This window comes from Aquarana catesbeiana, linkage group LG05, assembly GCF_042186555.1.
Source record: "Aquarana catesbeiana isolate 2022-GZ linkage group LG05, ASM4218655v1, whole genome shotgun sequence".
In the NCBI taxonomy this organism is placed as follows: Eukaryota; Metazoa; Chordata; class Amphibia; order Anura; family Ranidae; genus Aquarana; species Aquarana catesbeiana.
The window spans coordinates 457,709,487-457,723,360 of NC_133328.1; the positions used below are offsets into that span (position 1 = coordinate 457,709,487).

The 13,874-nt window shown below is 43.1% G+C and overlaps 1 protein-coding gene across 7 annotated transcripts in view; it reads left to right on the plus strand.

Moving 5' to 3' along the window:
• PPP4R1 (protein phosphatase 4 regulatory subunit 1) overlaps nt 1-13,874 on the plus strand; it is a 152,865-nt gene that overhangs the window by 104,622 nt on the left and 34,369 nt on the right. For all 7 annotated transcript variants that reach the window (XM_073631341.1, XM_073631342.1, XM_073631343.1 and 4 more), the window contains exons 12-16: nt 3,921-4,099; nt 6,756-6,851; nt 6,937-7,122; nt 7,314-7,475; nt 10,397-10,497. In XM_073631341.1, coding sequence (XP_073487442.1) covers nt 3,921-4,099; nt 6,756-6,851; nt 6,937-7,122; nt 7,314-7,475; nt 10,397-10,497 — 724 coding nt within the window. The remainder of the gene's footprint in view (nt 1-3,920; nt 4,100-6,755; nt 6,852-6,936; nt 7,123-7,313; nt 7,476-10,396; nt 10,498-13,874) is intronic.

Sequence of the window (13,874 nt, forward strand, 5' to 3'; positions counted from 1 at the left end):
CAGTGGGTACAGAATGGAGTCCATCCGCACAATGGTGGCGCCCCTTCATCATGGGGACTTTCAGGCTTCTGTCAACATCACGGATGCTTATTCATGCACTCCAATATGTGCTCAGCACCAACACTTCCTCCATTTTACTGTGTGGGGAAAAGAGCATTTTCAGCTCATGGTGTTGATTTTTGGTCTCGCCTCCACCTCTCGCATACTCACAAAGGTGTTGGCCCCAGTTCTGGCGAGGTCACGTAAGCTGGGGATTGCGGTCCTGGGCTGCTTGGACGATCTTCTGTCCTCAGCTACCCTGAAGGGCGATGAAGCTTGCTATACAGACCTCCGTTTTCAGTTGGCTTCTATACTACCTGTAGTCTGCTCCGGCTTCTTCCAGAAAATTGGATTGTCTGGACCTGACTCGTTTCAACTACTGTTGTCTCGCAGGTGGGCCTCACTGCGGTCCTGCAGGTGGGTGTTGGGCCTGATGGTATCTACCTTCGTGGCGGTTCCATTTGCTCACTTCCATACAAGCTTTTTACAAGTGAGATCCTGGCTTAAAGTGCCGAGGTTTCTGGGCTATCAGATTTGGCTGAGCCAGAAAACCGGGGGTCCCTGGTCTGGTGGCTTCTCTCTCCGGGATTTCGGCAGGGCACATCCTTTCTCCCCTTTTATTGGACAGTGGTCACTACCAATGCCAGTCTGTCCGGGTGGGGAGGTGTCCTGGGACTGGGTTCTGCTCAGGGTTGTTGGATGCTGGAGGAATCTTGACTGCCGATCGATATCCTGGGACTTCGAGCGATCAGACTACGTATGGATCATGGAGGTCGACTTTGGGGGCTCCGGGTACGGATCCAGTCAGGCGATGCCACAGAGGTGGTCTGTCAATCACCAGGGCGGAACGAAGAGTGTGTTGGCAGCCCTGACAGTAGCCAGCATCCTCTGATGGACAGAATGCCTTGTTCTGGCCCTCTCCGCTGTATGCATTCTAGGAGTGGAAAAATGGCAGGCGGTTGCCTCAGTCGGTTAGTGTTGGTCCAAGGGGTGGTCCCTTCACCAGAACATGTTTCATCGGATATGTCTCTGATGGGGCACTCCCGAGGTAGACCTGTTGGCATCCCGGCTTAACGGAACTGTACTGAGGATTCTGGGAAGGTCATGGGCTCCTCTGGTGGACACTACAAACGCTCTGGCGGGGCCGGTATAGTCTGATCTACGCCTTTCCTTCTCTCAAGATTCTACTGCGCTTTTTGAGCAGGATCGAGGCCGAAGGGATTTCGGTCTTGTCGGTCTTGGTACGCCGACCTGGTGCGCTTGGTCGCTGACTATCCTTGGCGACTGCCTCTCAGGGAGGTTCTACTGTCCCAAGGGCCGATCTTTCATCCTGCTTCAGTCGCTGGCTTTTGAAGGCCTGGCTGTTATGAGCCAGGTGCTGAAGTTACGATGCTGCTGAAGGCTAGGAAGCCTTCCTCTGGGAAGATTTAACATGACATGCATATCCTGGTGTGAGGCGCTTGCCATTTACCCTCGTTCTTTCTCGGTAGCTCGTATTTCGACCTGCCTTCACATGGGGGGGGCTGTTGAGCAGAACTTGGCCTTGAGTACCATCAAGGGCCAGGTGTTGGCCTTGGCGGTTTTCTTTGGTGTCCCCTGGTCTCCACTCTTAATTAAGGGGTTTGACATCTGCCTCCACCGGTGCGGTCACTTCTACTGCTGTAGGATCTACTCTTGGTGTGTTCGGTTCTACAGGAGCCTCCTTTTGAAAATATTCGGGAGGTTCTTCTGCTTGCTCTGTTCCAGAAGGTAGCCTTTTTGGTTGCTATCACCTCTGCTCGCATAGTGTCGGAACTGTAGGCGTTACCATTGTCGTATTTCTTACCAGGCGATCCACAAAGATGAAGTGATTCTTCACCCTTGTCCGTGGTTCCCTCCTCTGATTCCTTTTAATTAAGGACGCTGTATTGCCTTCCCTGTGTCCCAGGTCAAAATGTCTCCTAAGGGATTTACCTTACATGCCCTAGATGTGTTCGGGCGATTGGTGTGTATTTGGCAGTCACAGGGCCTTTTCGGGGATCAGATTCCCTGTTTGTGATCACGGACGGACCGAAAAGACGGCTGTCTGCTTCTTCTGCGACCTTTCTAGATGGCTCAGACAGACGTTGACTCTGGTCTATTCTATCAGGGGTTGGGTTCTTCCTTTCCCTGTTACGGCGCATTCTACTTGGCTGCTCATTGCTACTGGGGCCTTCCATCATCAGGCGTCAGCTGCGCTGGTTTGCAAGGCAGTCACTTGGTCGTCGGTTTACACTTTCACAAAATTCCAAAACGTGTCTGTGCTGGCATCTGGGGATGCTTCTTTTGGCCGCAAGGTGTTGCAGGCTGCTGTTTAGGAGGTCTATTCCCTCTTGAAGGGGTGGTATTCAGGTTGGCCTCCAGTTTGTTTTTGTGTTGAGCTCCTGTTACCTGGTTGGCTCTTGTGTTAGCCTTTGGGATTGTAGGCTCTTGTGTTAGCCTTTGGGATTTTATGTTGTCCCACCCTCATGTTTGGCACTGCTTTGGGACATCCCTATGGTTCTGAATAAGATAGCGCTGTGTCTGTCAATGAACGAATGAGAAAATAGTATTTTTGACTTACCGTAAAATCCATTTCTCTGAGTTCATTGACAGACACAGCACCCACCCCTTAATGGAGTTTTTAATGCTTCTGACACTGCTTGGGGCAAAACTGAAGGCCTATAGCAGAGAGAGGGGTGTATAACACCTAGGACTGCCCATGGGCGTAGCCAAGTCCTTCTTTTTTTTTTTTTTCTGCCTAGTGTCCTACTCCTGTAGGGGGCGATGTAACCCTATGGTTCTGAATAAGGAAGCGCTGTATCTGTCAATGAACTCCGAGAAATGGGTTTTAAGGTAAGCTAAAAATCCTATTCTACTGACGAGATCACCAAAGGAGAATAGAAGAAAGAAAGCCTGACAAAGAGAATGTAGCAATCACATCGAACGATTGGTAAGCTGCAACATAATAAATGTTTGCTTTTTGGTTTAATAACGCTTGGAAGTAGAACTATAGGCAAAAACTTTTTTTTTGTGGTTTTTTTATTGCATAGAGTAAGGGAGGGTTACACCCCCTGTCAGTTTTTTTTTTTTTGCCATCTGTGTCCCATTGGGTTCGTCCTTGGGGACCCCCAGGTTACCAGAAATAGTGTCCCCCATTAGGTTTCCCCTCTGTTACTTTTTTGGGGGACAACCCAAAATTTTTATTATATATATCTATATATATATAGATATATAGATATATATATCTATATATATATATATATATATAGATATAGATATAGATATATAGATATACTTTTTTTATTTTTTATTTTTTTCAATGATAATAGTAAACCGGACAATTTGGGAGGGTGAATTGAATCTCTTTGGACCCAGACAGCAATAAAAACTGACAATTCTAATCCATCTCCACTCTGTCCACAACTTAAATTACTTTTTTTTTTTTTTTTAACCTTTTGAATAGAGTGGGGCAAGGGTTAGATTCTTTGTCAAGCTTTCATTGCCGTCTTTGTTGTAGCTGAGCAGATTCACCCATTAATTTGTCCTGAGACAGAAAGCAAAGGGAAATCCAAAATTTTAGTATTGTCACCAGAGCAAGAGGTTAATCATACAATTGAGACAAATGTTTTGGTTACTATTATCTAAAATGGGAATTGCCCCTCTTCCTTTGGAAAGACCGCCTATCGTTTCCTATTGCGTTTCTGGATCAAGAAGTAAAATAAATCTCCCCAGCAGCACAGGGACCATGTTAAAAAAAGCCTGATAAAGTTTTATACTCTTTCCTACTCTATCCAAATATTATTTTTTTTTATCTTTACACATGCTTTGATAAATACACCTGACTTTGCTGATCTGATACTGATGGTTGTATCTTGTTTTAGCACAAGTTGATGTTCTAACTGCTGCACTCAAAGCATCAAGCCTAGAAACTCAGGAAGATACAAAATCCTCACACTTGAATCGGGAGACCATCTGTCGTAATAATCTGATTGAATCCGGGAGGATAAACTGCAAGATCTCCCAGGATGACTCCATTCCTTTAATTAGTGATTCTGTGGAGGTATCTGTGCAGCTTTGCTATAATCTCCGTTAATTTTATTATTGCATTATCAACAACAAAAAAAAAAAAAAGGTCACAATTGATAATTTGGTTGTGGGAGTGTAATTATAGCAGCCCAATGGTAAAGATTTTAATGATTGGTGAAAAAACGGCAAAAACGGATGGCATGTACTTGAACATGCCTGCATTCATTTCCCTGCTAATAAATTTTTTTTGATACTATACAGGATTTAAATAGTGCCAACAGTTTGCACAACGCTTTAAAACATGAGGGCAGGCAGTACAGTTATAATACAATTCAATACAGAAGGAATCGGAAGGCCCTGCTCATTAGACTGCACTGCACTCTGCAGAAACGCAGATCTCTGGTCAAGGCTGCCTGTATTTAGAGCAGCCAGATTTCTTACTTCCACTTGGTGAACTGTGTATAAGGATAAAGAGGAATGTACCAATGGCCTGATTCTAAAAACAACATTGGGAGCAAAGCAGAAAGTTATGTAACCAATATCAACCAGTCAGAATTCAGTATACCCAGGAAGTGTCCCCCTATGGGTCTCTGGATGATAATGAAAAACCTACTGTTTTGTAGACCGTGGGCACTGCAGTTTTAGAAACCTTGGTCTAGAGCAGGGGTCTCCAAACTATGGCCCTCCAGTTGTACAGAAACTACAAAGCTCATCATGCCTAGTGGTGTCTGTGAATGTCAGTTTTTTACAATGCCTTGTGGGACTTGTAGTTCCGCAACAGCTAGAGGGCCATAGTTGAGATCCCAGGTCTAAAGCCTAGACGAGTAGACTGTAGGAATCCCAAATTGGATTCCAAAGGAGGGTATCCGCATTAGCAAGTTTTTAAAAATTTTTTTTTAATTTAATTTTTTTTTTTTTCTTGCAATACGGGTTTCCTTATACAACACTTTCACACTGGGGTGCTTTTCAGCCGTTTTAGCACTAAAAATAGCGTCTGAAAAGCGCCTCTCAAGCCACCCAGACTCGGGCTTTCACACTGGAGCAGTGCGCTTGCAGGACGGCAAAAAAAGTCCTGCAAGCAGCATCTTTAGGGCAGAGGAGGAGCGGTTTATACACCGCTCCTCCACTGCCCCTGCCCACTGAAATGAATGGGCAGCGCTGCCGAAGCTCCGCAACACAGGTGCTATTAACCCTTTCTTCAGCCGCTAGTGGGGGTTAAAAGCACTCCACTAGGAGCCGAAAAAGCACCGCTATAACTGCTAATGGCTGCACTGCCCCAGTGTGAAAGGGGTCTTAATCAGTGGATCCAAAGAGCAGGACAGAAAAGGTCAATGTGCTCTGTTTTCCTTTGCATCTGTCCCTCCCTCAAAGTCAACACTGGTTCTGTGTGCGTTACTTTAGTGTGCAGTAAGATCGCTGGTGGGAGGGTTGGTCAGGTCAGGGTGCTGTAGTGTCTTTCTAGTAAACGTCATGGCACCCAGCTATGTTTCTTCAGTCATTTGGTCTCAGGAGGGGTTTATGCAAATTTTTAAAGTATAACTGATATCAACACTTTTTTTTTTTTATGGCTGTGTCCACATTAGGAAATTCATCCTCTCTATTTTTCCTGGTGACCGTGGGCACCAAAAATGGAAGAAAATTCAAACTTTTCAGTGTTCACCAGAGCAAGAAGGGAGGTGAAATCATCAAGCACGGGCAGTAGTTATGGTAATCCTGATGACTACCAGGATTTTCCTCACTTTGTAGGGATTTACTCTTGCTTAATGTAATAGTTATGAAACAGAATATAAAGTTCATTCTCTCCAATGGCACACAGATAGAAAAAAAAAAAAATAGTCCTCAGCACAGAAAAAAAAAATAGTCTTACTCAAAAATGGAAAAAAAAAAACCATGGCTTTAAATGGGTTGTAAAGGCAGACGTTTTTTTTTTATATCTTAATGCATTCTAAGCATTAAGATAAAAAGCCTTCTGTGTGCAGCAGCCCCCCAACACTTAACTGAAGTCCCTCTCTGTCCAGCGAGGGTCTATGTCCACGAGTGTCTCAGCCATCCGAGATTCTCCTTCTTGATTGGCTGAGACACAGCAGCGACGCCATTGGCTCCCACTGTTGTTAATCAAAGTCTGCTGGCCAATCAGGGGATGGGGCGGGTCAGGGCTCCGTGTCTAAATGGACGCAGGGAGCTGTGACTCAGCTCGGGTGCTCCCATAGCAAACTGCTTGCTGTGGGGCACTGAACAGGAGGGAGGGGTGCCAGATCACAGAAGAGGGATTGGAGAAGAGGAGGAACCAGGCTGCTCTGTGCTTATCCACTGCAACAGAGCATGTAAGTATAATATGTTTGTTATTTTTATAGGGAAAAAAAATGAGCCTTTACAATCACTTTTAGGTGCCTTAATGGATGGGCTTGTGGGTGGCTGCATAGCACAAGGAGACTGCGCTGATTAATGCCAACGCAAAAGCAAATAGCTGAAAGGGGTAGGACTGGGGAGAGATCTAGATTTTAAAGTTGTCCAGCCTAGTTATGATGTAGACTTAATATACCGAGCTTTAGCTTCTAATGCACATGGTATGTGCATCACAGTATGGAGGTAAATTATTGATTGCTTTCAGCACAGAAGGCAGCCTTCCACAAGTGTACTTCTCTTTTTTTTTTTTTGATTGAAAGTAATTTGTCCCTATTTCTTTTCAGTGCATGCAGTCAACTTTGCGCTATATACACAGTGATTCTGACTTGAGCAGTAGTAGCAGTTATTGCCCCGAGGAGGAAAAAAAATCCAAAATTCAGGTATTTTCATAAAAGATTCTTACAGACTTCTCCATAACAGCAGCTCTAAGACTTTAACAAGACTGAGGCTTGTGTTTGTTCCCAGGATGTTGTACCTCAGGCCTTATTGGATCAGTATTTATCCATGACTGACCCATCCCGTGCTCAGACTGTTGACACAGAGATTGCCAAGCATTGTGCCTATAGCATTCCTGGCGTGGCGCTCACACTGGGCAGACAGAACTGGCACTGCCTCAGGGACACCTATGAGACACTAGCTGCAGACATGCAGGTAAAGTAGCTTTGGCATTTTTCTTTCCCCTTTCAAACTTATGTTTTTATAGCTAGTGAAGTCTTTACACCAGCACTGTGCACATATATCTATTAGTCGTCGTCTCCCCTCTCTAAAATTATCTTTACAAATAGGAGAAGTTTTCGATGTTCTGTACTGAGGTGTTTTACTCTTGTGTGTTTTGTTGTCAGTGGAAAGTGCGAAGAACATTGGCATTTTCAATTCATGAACTGGCATTGATACTTGGCGATTCACTCACAGCTGTCGACTTACTGCCCATCTTCAATGGATTTCTAAAAGATCTGGATGAAGTCAGGATAGGTGTCCTAAAGCACTTGTATGACTTTTTGAAAGTATGTACTTTTCTATTGCTTGATATCTTGTTTTAAATGTAGAATTACAGGCTGCTCTAAAAATGTTGCTTCCCACCAACTCATGCCTTTGGCCCCTTTCAGACGGGGTGGACTCCATAGAGCAGATCCACCTGATCAGCCGGGGGGGGGATCACTCTGTTAATCCCCACTGAGCAGGCTGACAGGTCCGTGTCGGCTCTGCTTAGCCCGCTGCTCTCTATGGGGCAGTCAGATGGAAACGGACCGCCTGTCCGCTTCCATCCAAGTGTCATCTGCTGACTGACGGACCTGATTGGTCCGCTGGTGTGAAAGGGGCCTATGCTGCATACCATTTATGAATACTTTTTTTTTTTTTTCCCTTTTTTAATTCACGTTGGTCAATTCACATGATCAAGAAGCTGTGGCTCTCCTGTGCCAGTGAGGAGAGGCTAATGTAGTGGATGGGAGTGAGCACCAATGGAGATGAGGGGCAATGAAAGCTGGCAGGTGATATCATGTCTCTGTGAATTCAGCCCCGTTCTAAAGTGCTCGCTGACACAGGGAAGCTGCAGTTTCTTGATCATGTGACTGCTTTGAAGCTGATTTAAAAGAAAATGCATTAACACCTTACTACCCTAATAAGACTGCTGCTAATATTACATGTCATCCTGTGCAGATTATATCTCTTAATATCCCTGTAATCAGCACTGAGTAGGGTTGTCCCGATACCACTTTTTTAAGACAGAGTACAAGTACCGATACTTTTTTTCAAGTACTCGCCGATTACCGATACTTTTTTTTAATGTCATGTGACAGTGGCACGTGTGTCAGTAGTTTTTGTTTTTACAATTTTATTTTTTACAATTAATTTTTTTTTAATTATTTTTTACAATTTATTTTATGTGTTTTTTTTTTTTTTTTTTTTTTTTTTAACAATGCTTTTTTTTTTTAAGGGGGGGAGGGGGAGTGGACAGTGTCAGTGTGTTTTTTTTATTTTATTATTTTTTTACAATTAATTTCTTTTTATTATTTATTGCAATTCTTTTTTTTTAATTACTATTAGCCCTGTTGGGGGGCTTTGGTAAGATATCAGGGGTCTTAATAGACCCCTGACATCTCCCCTTTGAGACAGGGAAAGGGACTGAGGACACATGTTTCCCAGTCCCCTTCTCAGCAGCCTCAGCTGCACTGAAAATGAATGGAGGTTACGATGTTTCAGTTATGTGAATGAACAGATTCAGTTATCACTGACTGTTCATTCGGAAAAGGAAGGAGCCAGATTTACTGGCTCCTACCTCCGCTCTCCATCCTGAAACATCGAGGGGGCAGAGGAGAAGAACGGAGGGGGACAGCAGCATGGAGGACAACAGAGGGGGCAGAGGAGGAGAACGGAGGGGGACAGCAGCACGGAGGAGAACGGAGGGGGCAGAAGAGGAGAACGGACAGCGACAGCAGCGCGGAGGATAACAGAGGGGGACAGCAGCACGGAGAGGGGGACTGGAGGATACAGGGACAGTCAGCGGTGATCGGTGCGGCTTTGGGGGCAGTTACAAGCACTGATCACCGCTGTGAAGATTTCACTAAAGCAGCTGATGGGGGGGGGGGGGGGAGTGGAGAAATGGCTGTCAGGCTTTATTGAGATCGGTGCTTGTAACTCCCCCTCCGCACCGATCACCCTGACTGTCCAGGTATCGGGTGAAGCATCGGAGCAAATGCTCGGTATCGGGACAACCCTAGAACTGAGATATTGAGATGTTTTATAGTTTGTGTAACACATGCTTTATACTATGGATTTTTATTATATATGCATGTGGATGTGAATAATTGTTAGTTTTTGGACTGAGCAACTGGAGGATTGTGTGGTTTGAGATTTGGAATTGGTAACCCTTGGGGTCTCACTGAGGGTGGGAGAGGGCATTGACTGCAGTGAATATGGAGTGATTAAAAAAAGGTATTTACAATTATCTTTTACAAACGGTAGAAGCATAGGTATCTGTTTAAACAGATTTATACTTCCACTTTAAGTTCTTGATTTGAAAGTTTTTATATTCAAGACCTTGTACTGATTTTATAAGGCTTTATCACAAGAAAACATTTTGTTTTAGCCTGGTTAAGTCTCACTGGACACAACTAATAAAAAAATTTTGTCACCGTTTTGAAAATGATAAAACTTATCTTGGTGTGTTCATTTGTGGATTGAGCATTTATTTATTTTAACTGCAGTTGGTTTTAAAGGATACCATATCAAAGCACCCTGTATTGTGCTAAAGGCACACATCGATTCACCTCATAAATTGCTGAAATATTGGTCATACAAAATGTATTTGAGCTCAGTCAGTAGGCTTATTTTTGCCAGAATAGCATTTTTTAAATTATGCTTTTGTAATATGCACATTCCTGTGCATGTGAATGGGCAGTTTTAGCAAAACGGTTTCCTCTGTCTACTTTCAAGGTGCATTGGCACTTCCCTAGTGGTTTGAATTTGCCCATGGGCGTTGGAGAGCAGTTTGAAGTGCAGGCACATTCCAACCACCCTCAGACACCTTTTGTCAGCAGGGTCCTGAACAACATCTGTTACCTCAGATTGAGGCTTTGCTGAGCAATGTGTGAAGAGGAGGTGCATTGTAGACGCCTATAGTGACACCCTATGAGGGGAAAACTGTAGGCCTGTCACATGATGTAACTTAGAATTGGTATCATTCCCAAGCTTTTGATTTGTAGGCCTAAAGTGTGTAGAGCTGAGGCCCCTACCATTCTTGGTACCATTAGGTAGAATTCAATTTAAAATGTTTACATATGCCAAATAAAAAAGGGAGTCTAAGATATTTCAGTTACTAAAGTTATCTACATTTTACATAGGTGATTCAGTTTTAAAAATTAATATAAGCAAACCTGTTTTAAGCTATTAGCTAGTCTGCTTACACTTTGCCTTTTTGTCTTAGCTTCTCCAGCCTGACAAAAGAAGGGAATACCTTTATCAGCTGCAAGAGTTCTTGGTTACGGATAATTGCCGCAACTGGCGATTCAGAGCAGAGCTAGCAGAGTATGTATTTATTGTAACTAGACCTGGATTGTTAATATGACTGTCTGTATTCCTTGTTGAGATCTCTCTCCTGGAATTCCTGCTCAAGTCACCACTTCCTTCACACTGCAACCATAATTTTTGTGATTTATAACCAGTGTGACATCATAGAGAGATATCTTGGGGCTTCTGTACTGCAAAGTCATAAGAAGCTGACGAGAACTTTTTTTTTATATTGTAGCATATACTGTAAACTTTCTGGATACTAGAGAATAATGGGGACATACCAAAAATGTTTCACTCCGGACTGTCACCGATGTGGCTCATTGGTGTTTTTCTAAAATTCTCTTTTGCAGTTCTATGAACTGGTCATTTTGTGCCTAAACCTGAAAACTGTTGATGGCTCACACAAACACTAATAGGAACCTAATGATTATAATTTGCATGATCAGTTTTGTAATTAGAAAAGTCATAGATACACATTGAAAGATATTTCTATTGAGTTTAACCCATAAACCTGCATCCTTGGAACACCAAACCTGCAGTTGATTCAAAGGAAGACAAAACAAATTCTAAATTCTCCCTGTTCCCCTGAGGAAAGAAGATAAATAAGAGAGTAGGACTAACGCAGAAAAATGTGGAGTTGGTGACTGGGGACAAATAGAGGGCAAACTTATAGCATTCTTCAGCTATATAGTTACATATTAGGTTAAAAAAAGACCATCTAGTTCAACCAAAAATAAAAAAAAATCATACAATCCCATATCCACAATCCTATACCCACGGTTGATCCAGAGGAGGGCGAAAAAACCCCCCCGTAATGCATGATCCAATTTGCTCCAGCAGGGGAAAAAATTCCTTTCTGATCCTTCGAGAGGCAATTGGATTTTCCCTGGGTCAACTACCTATAAATGTTAGTACCCAGCAGGACCGTTTTGATTTAAATCAAGTCAATTTAAATCACTAGTAAAAAGGCTTGATTTAAATAAACTTAATTTAAATAATTTTTAACCACTTCTGGACCACTACATGCGGATAAACGTCCTGACTTTGACGGGGGATATTGTTGTTATGGCAGCAGCTAGCTGCCATAACCCTGGTATCCTTGTGTTTGGCCGGCGGTCCGCTTCCAGATAAAAGTGGTCTCTGCGGCGGATTCGCTCCGGTGCCCTCCGCCGCTTACTGGAGCCGTAGGTGGAGGCGATCAGATGCTTTGCCTTCCTTGGCAAGGAGATGAGTGAGGGGAAGATGGCCCCCACCCGTCTCCATGACATTGCAGGGCAGAAGCGACGTCAAAACGTCACTTCCGCCCATAGCTCTTAAAGGGCCATTTTTTTTAATTCTTTTTAGAAATGACAATTTTTTTTTTTTTGTTTATTTATTTTTTTTTTATTGCATTTTAGTGTAAATATGAGATCTGAGGTCTTTTTGACCTCAGATTTCATATTTAAGAGGTCCTTTCATGCTTTTTTTCTATTACAAGGGATTTTTACATTCCTTGTAATAGGAATAAAAGTGACACCATTTTTTTTTAAAAAAACAATGTAAAAATAAAAGGTAAAACAAATAAGAAAAAAAAAATTTTTTAAACACGCCCCGTCCCGACGAGCTCGCGTGCAGAAGCGAACACATACACGAGTAGCGCCCGCATATGAAAACTGTGTTCAAACCACACATGTGAGGTATCGCCACAATCGGTAGAGCGAGAGCAATAATTCTAGCCCTAGACCTTCTCTGTAACTCAAAACATGCAACCTGTAGAATTTTTTTAAACGTCTCCTATGGAGATTTTTAAGGGTGAAAGTTTGTCGCCATTCCACGAGCGGGTACAATTTTGAAGCATGACATGTTGGCCATTTACTTGGCGTAACATTATCTTTCACTATATATATAAAAATTGGGCTTGTTTTTGTTTTATTTTTTAATTCAAAAAGTGTTTTTTTTTTTTTTTTTTGTATGTATAATGATTGGGGGTTCTAAGTAATTTTCTAGCAAAAAAAATGTTTTTAACTTGTAAACAACAAATCTCAGAAAGAGGCTCGGTCCTTAAGTGGTTAAACCAATGCCAAAACCCAATGGCGGTATTCGGTCTATGCTGGACTTAACAGGTTCCTTCAGTGTCCAAAATTATGCATACAATTCAGAAATGTAGTAATTGCCTCTAATACAAGGGGCATACATGATATCTGTGGACATCCAAGATGCCCATCTGCATATTTCCAGCTCATCAGTGTTTTCTGCAGTTTGCAGTGGAAGATCACTTTCAGTTTGTTGCACTGCCCTTCAGGCTATACTCTGCTCCCAGAGTGTTCACAAACGTCTTAGCACCTCTGCTTGCCCTGCTCAGAACTCAGGACATCCAAGTCACAGGCTAGCTAGACAACCACCTTCTGAAGAACTCGTCTCCCTACCAGCTATTAGAAAATGTCCACACGACAATTCAGCCTTCAGCTCTCCAACTAAACATCTTGTTAACCTGGAAAAGCCAGGCTTGTTCTCTCAATATACCCATGCTCCTGTCCAGCCAAACAAGGAATTAATCAACTTGGTGGATCACCATCCCAGCCCCAACAATGGTCCTTCCTTCCCTTTCACTGGAAAATTATTATAACAAACACAATAGTCTTAGCCTGGGGAGGAGTTTATCAATCACTAACAGTCCAAGGAGCATGGTCACTAAGGAAAAACAAGCTTCCCCTAAACAGTTCAAAGCAGTCTGGTTGACCCTGCAGCACTAGACCCCACTTCTGACTGGACACCCAATCAGGGTGCAGCCAATGTCTACATCAAACATCAAGGGGGTACCAGGAATGAATCTGGCTGCCATGAAGGATGCAAACCAGATAATCTCATGGACAGAAATTCTGTCCAGCTGTCTTTGCAGTCCACATCTCAGGAGTGGATAGCTGGAAAGTGGATGACCTCAGCCACCATTGCCTGGATCAAGGGAAATAGGCCCTTCATCCAGAGGTTTTCAATCTGATGTAGACATCCTAGCCTCCAGATTCCATAACAATACACCTCTGTCTGTTGCCAGAACTAGGAATCCTCTAGCTCTAGTCTTGGATGTCTTGCTAAGCTAATTTGGTCTCAGTTCAAACTAAGTTACGCCTTCCCTCCAGTGTGGATATTGCCTCATCTGCTCAAGAATATAGCAAGAGGAAAATGGTGATTATTGCACCAGACTGGCCCAGATGAGCCTGGTACACAGACAGACATACAGTGTATCCGGAAAGTATTCACGGCGCTTCACTTTTTCCACATTCCTAATGGATTAAATTCATTATTTTCCTCAAAATTCTACAATGCCCCATAATGACAATGTGAAAAAAGTTTTTGAAATCTTTGCAAATTTATTAAAAATAAAAAACGAAATAAATCATGTTTACATAAGTATT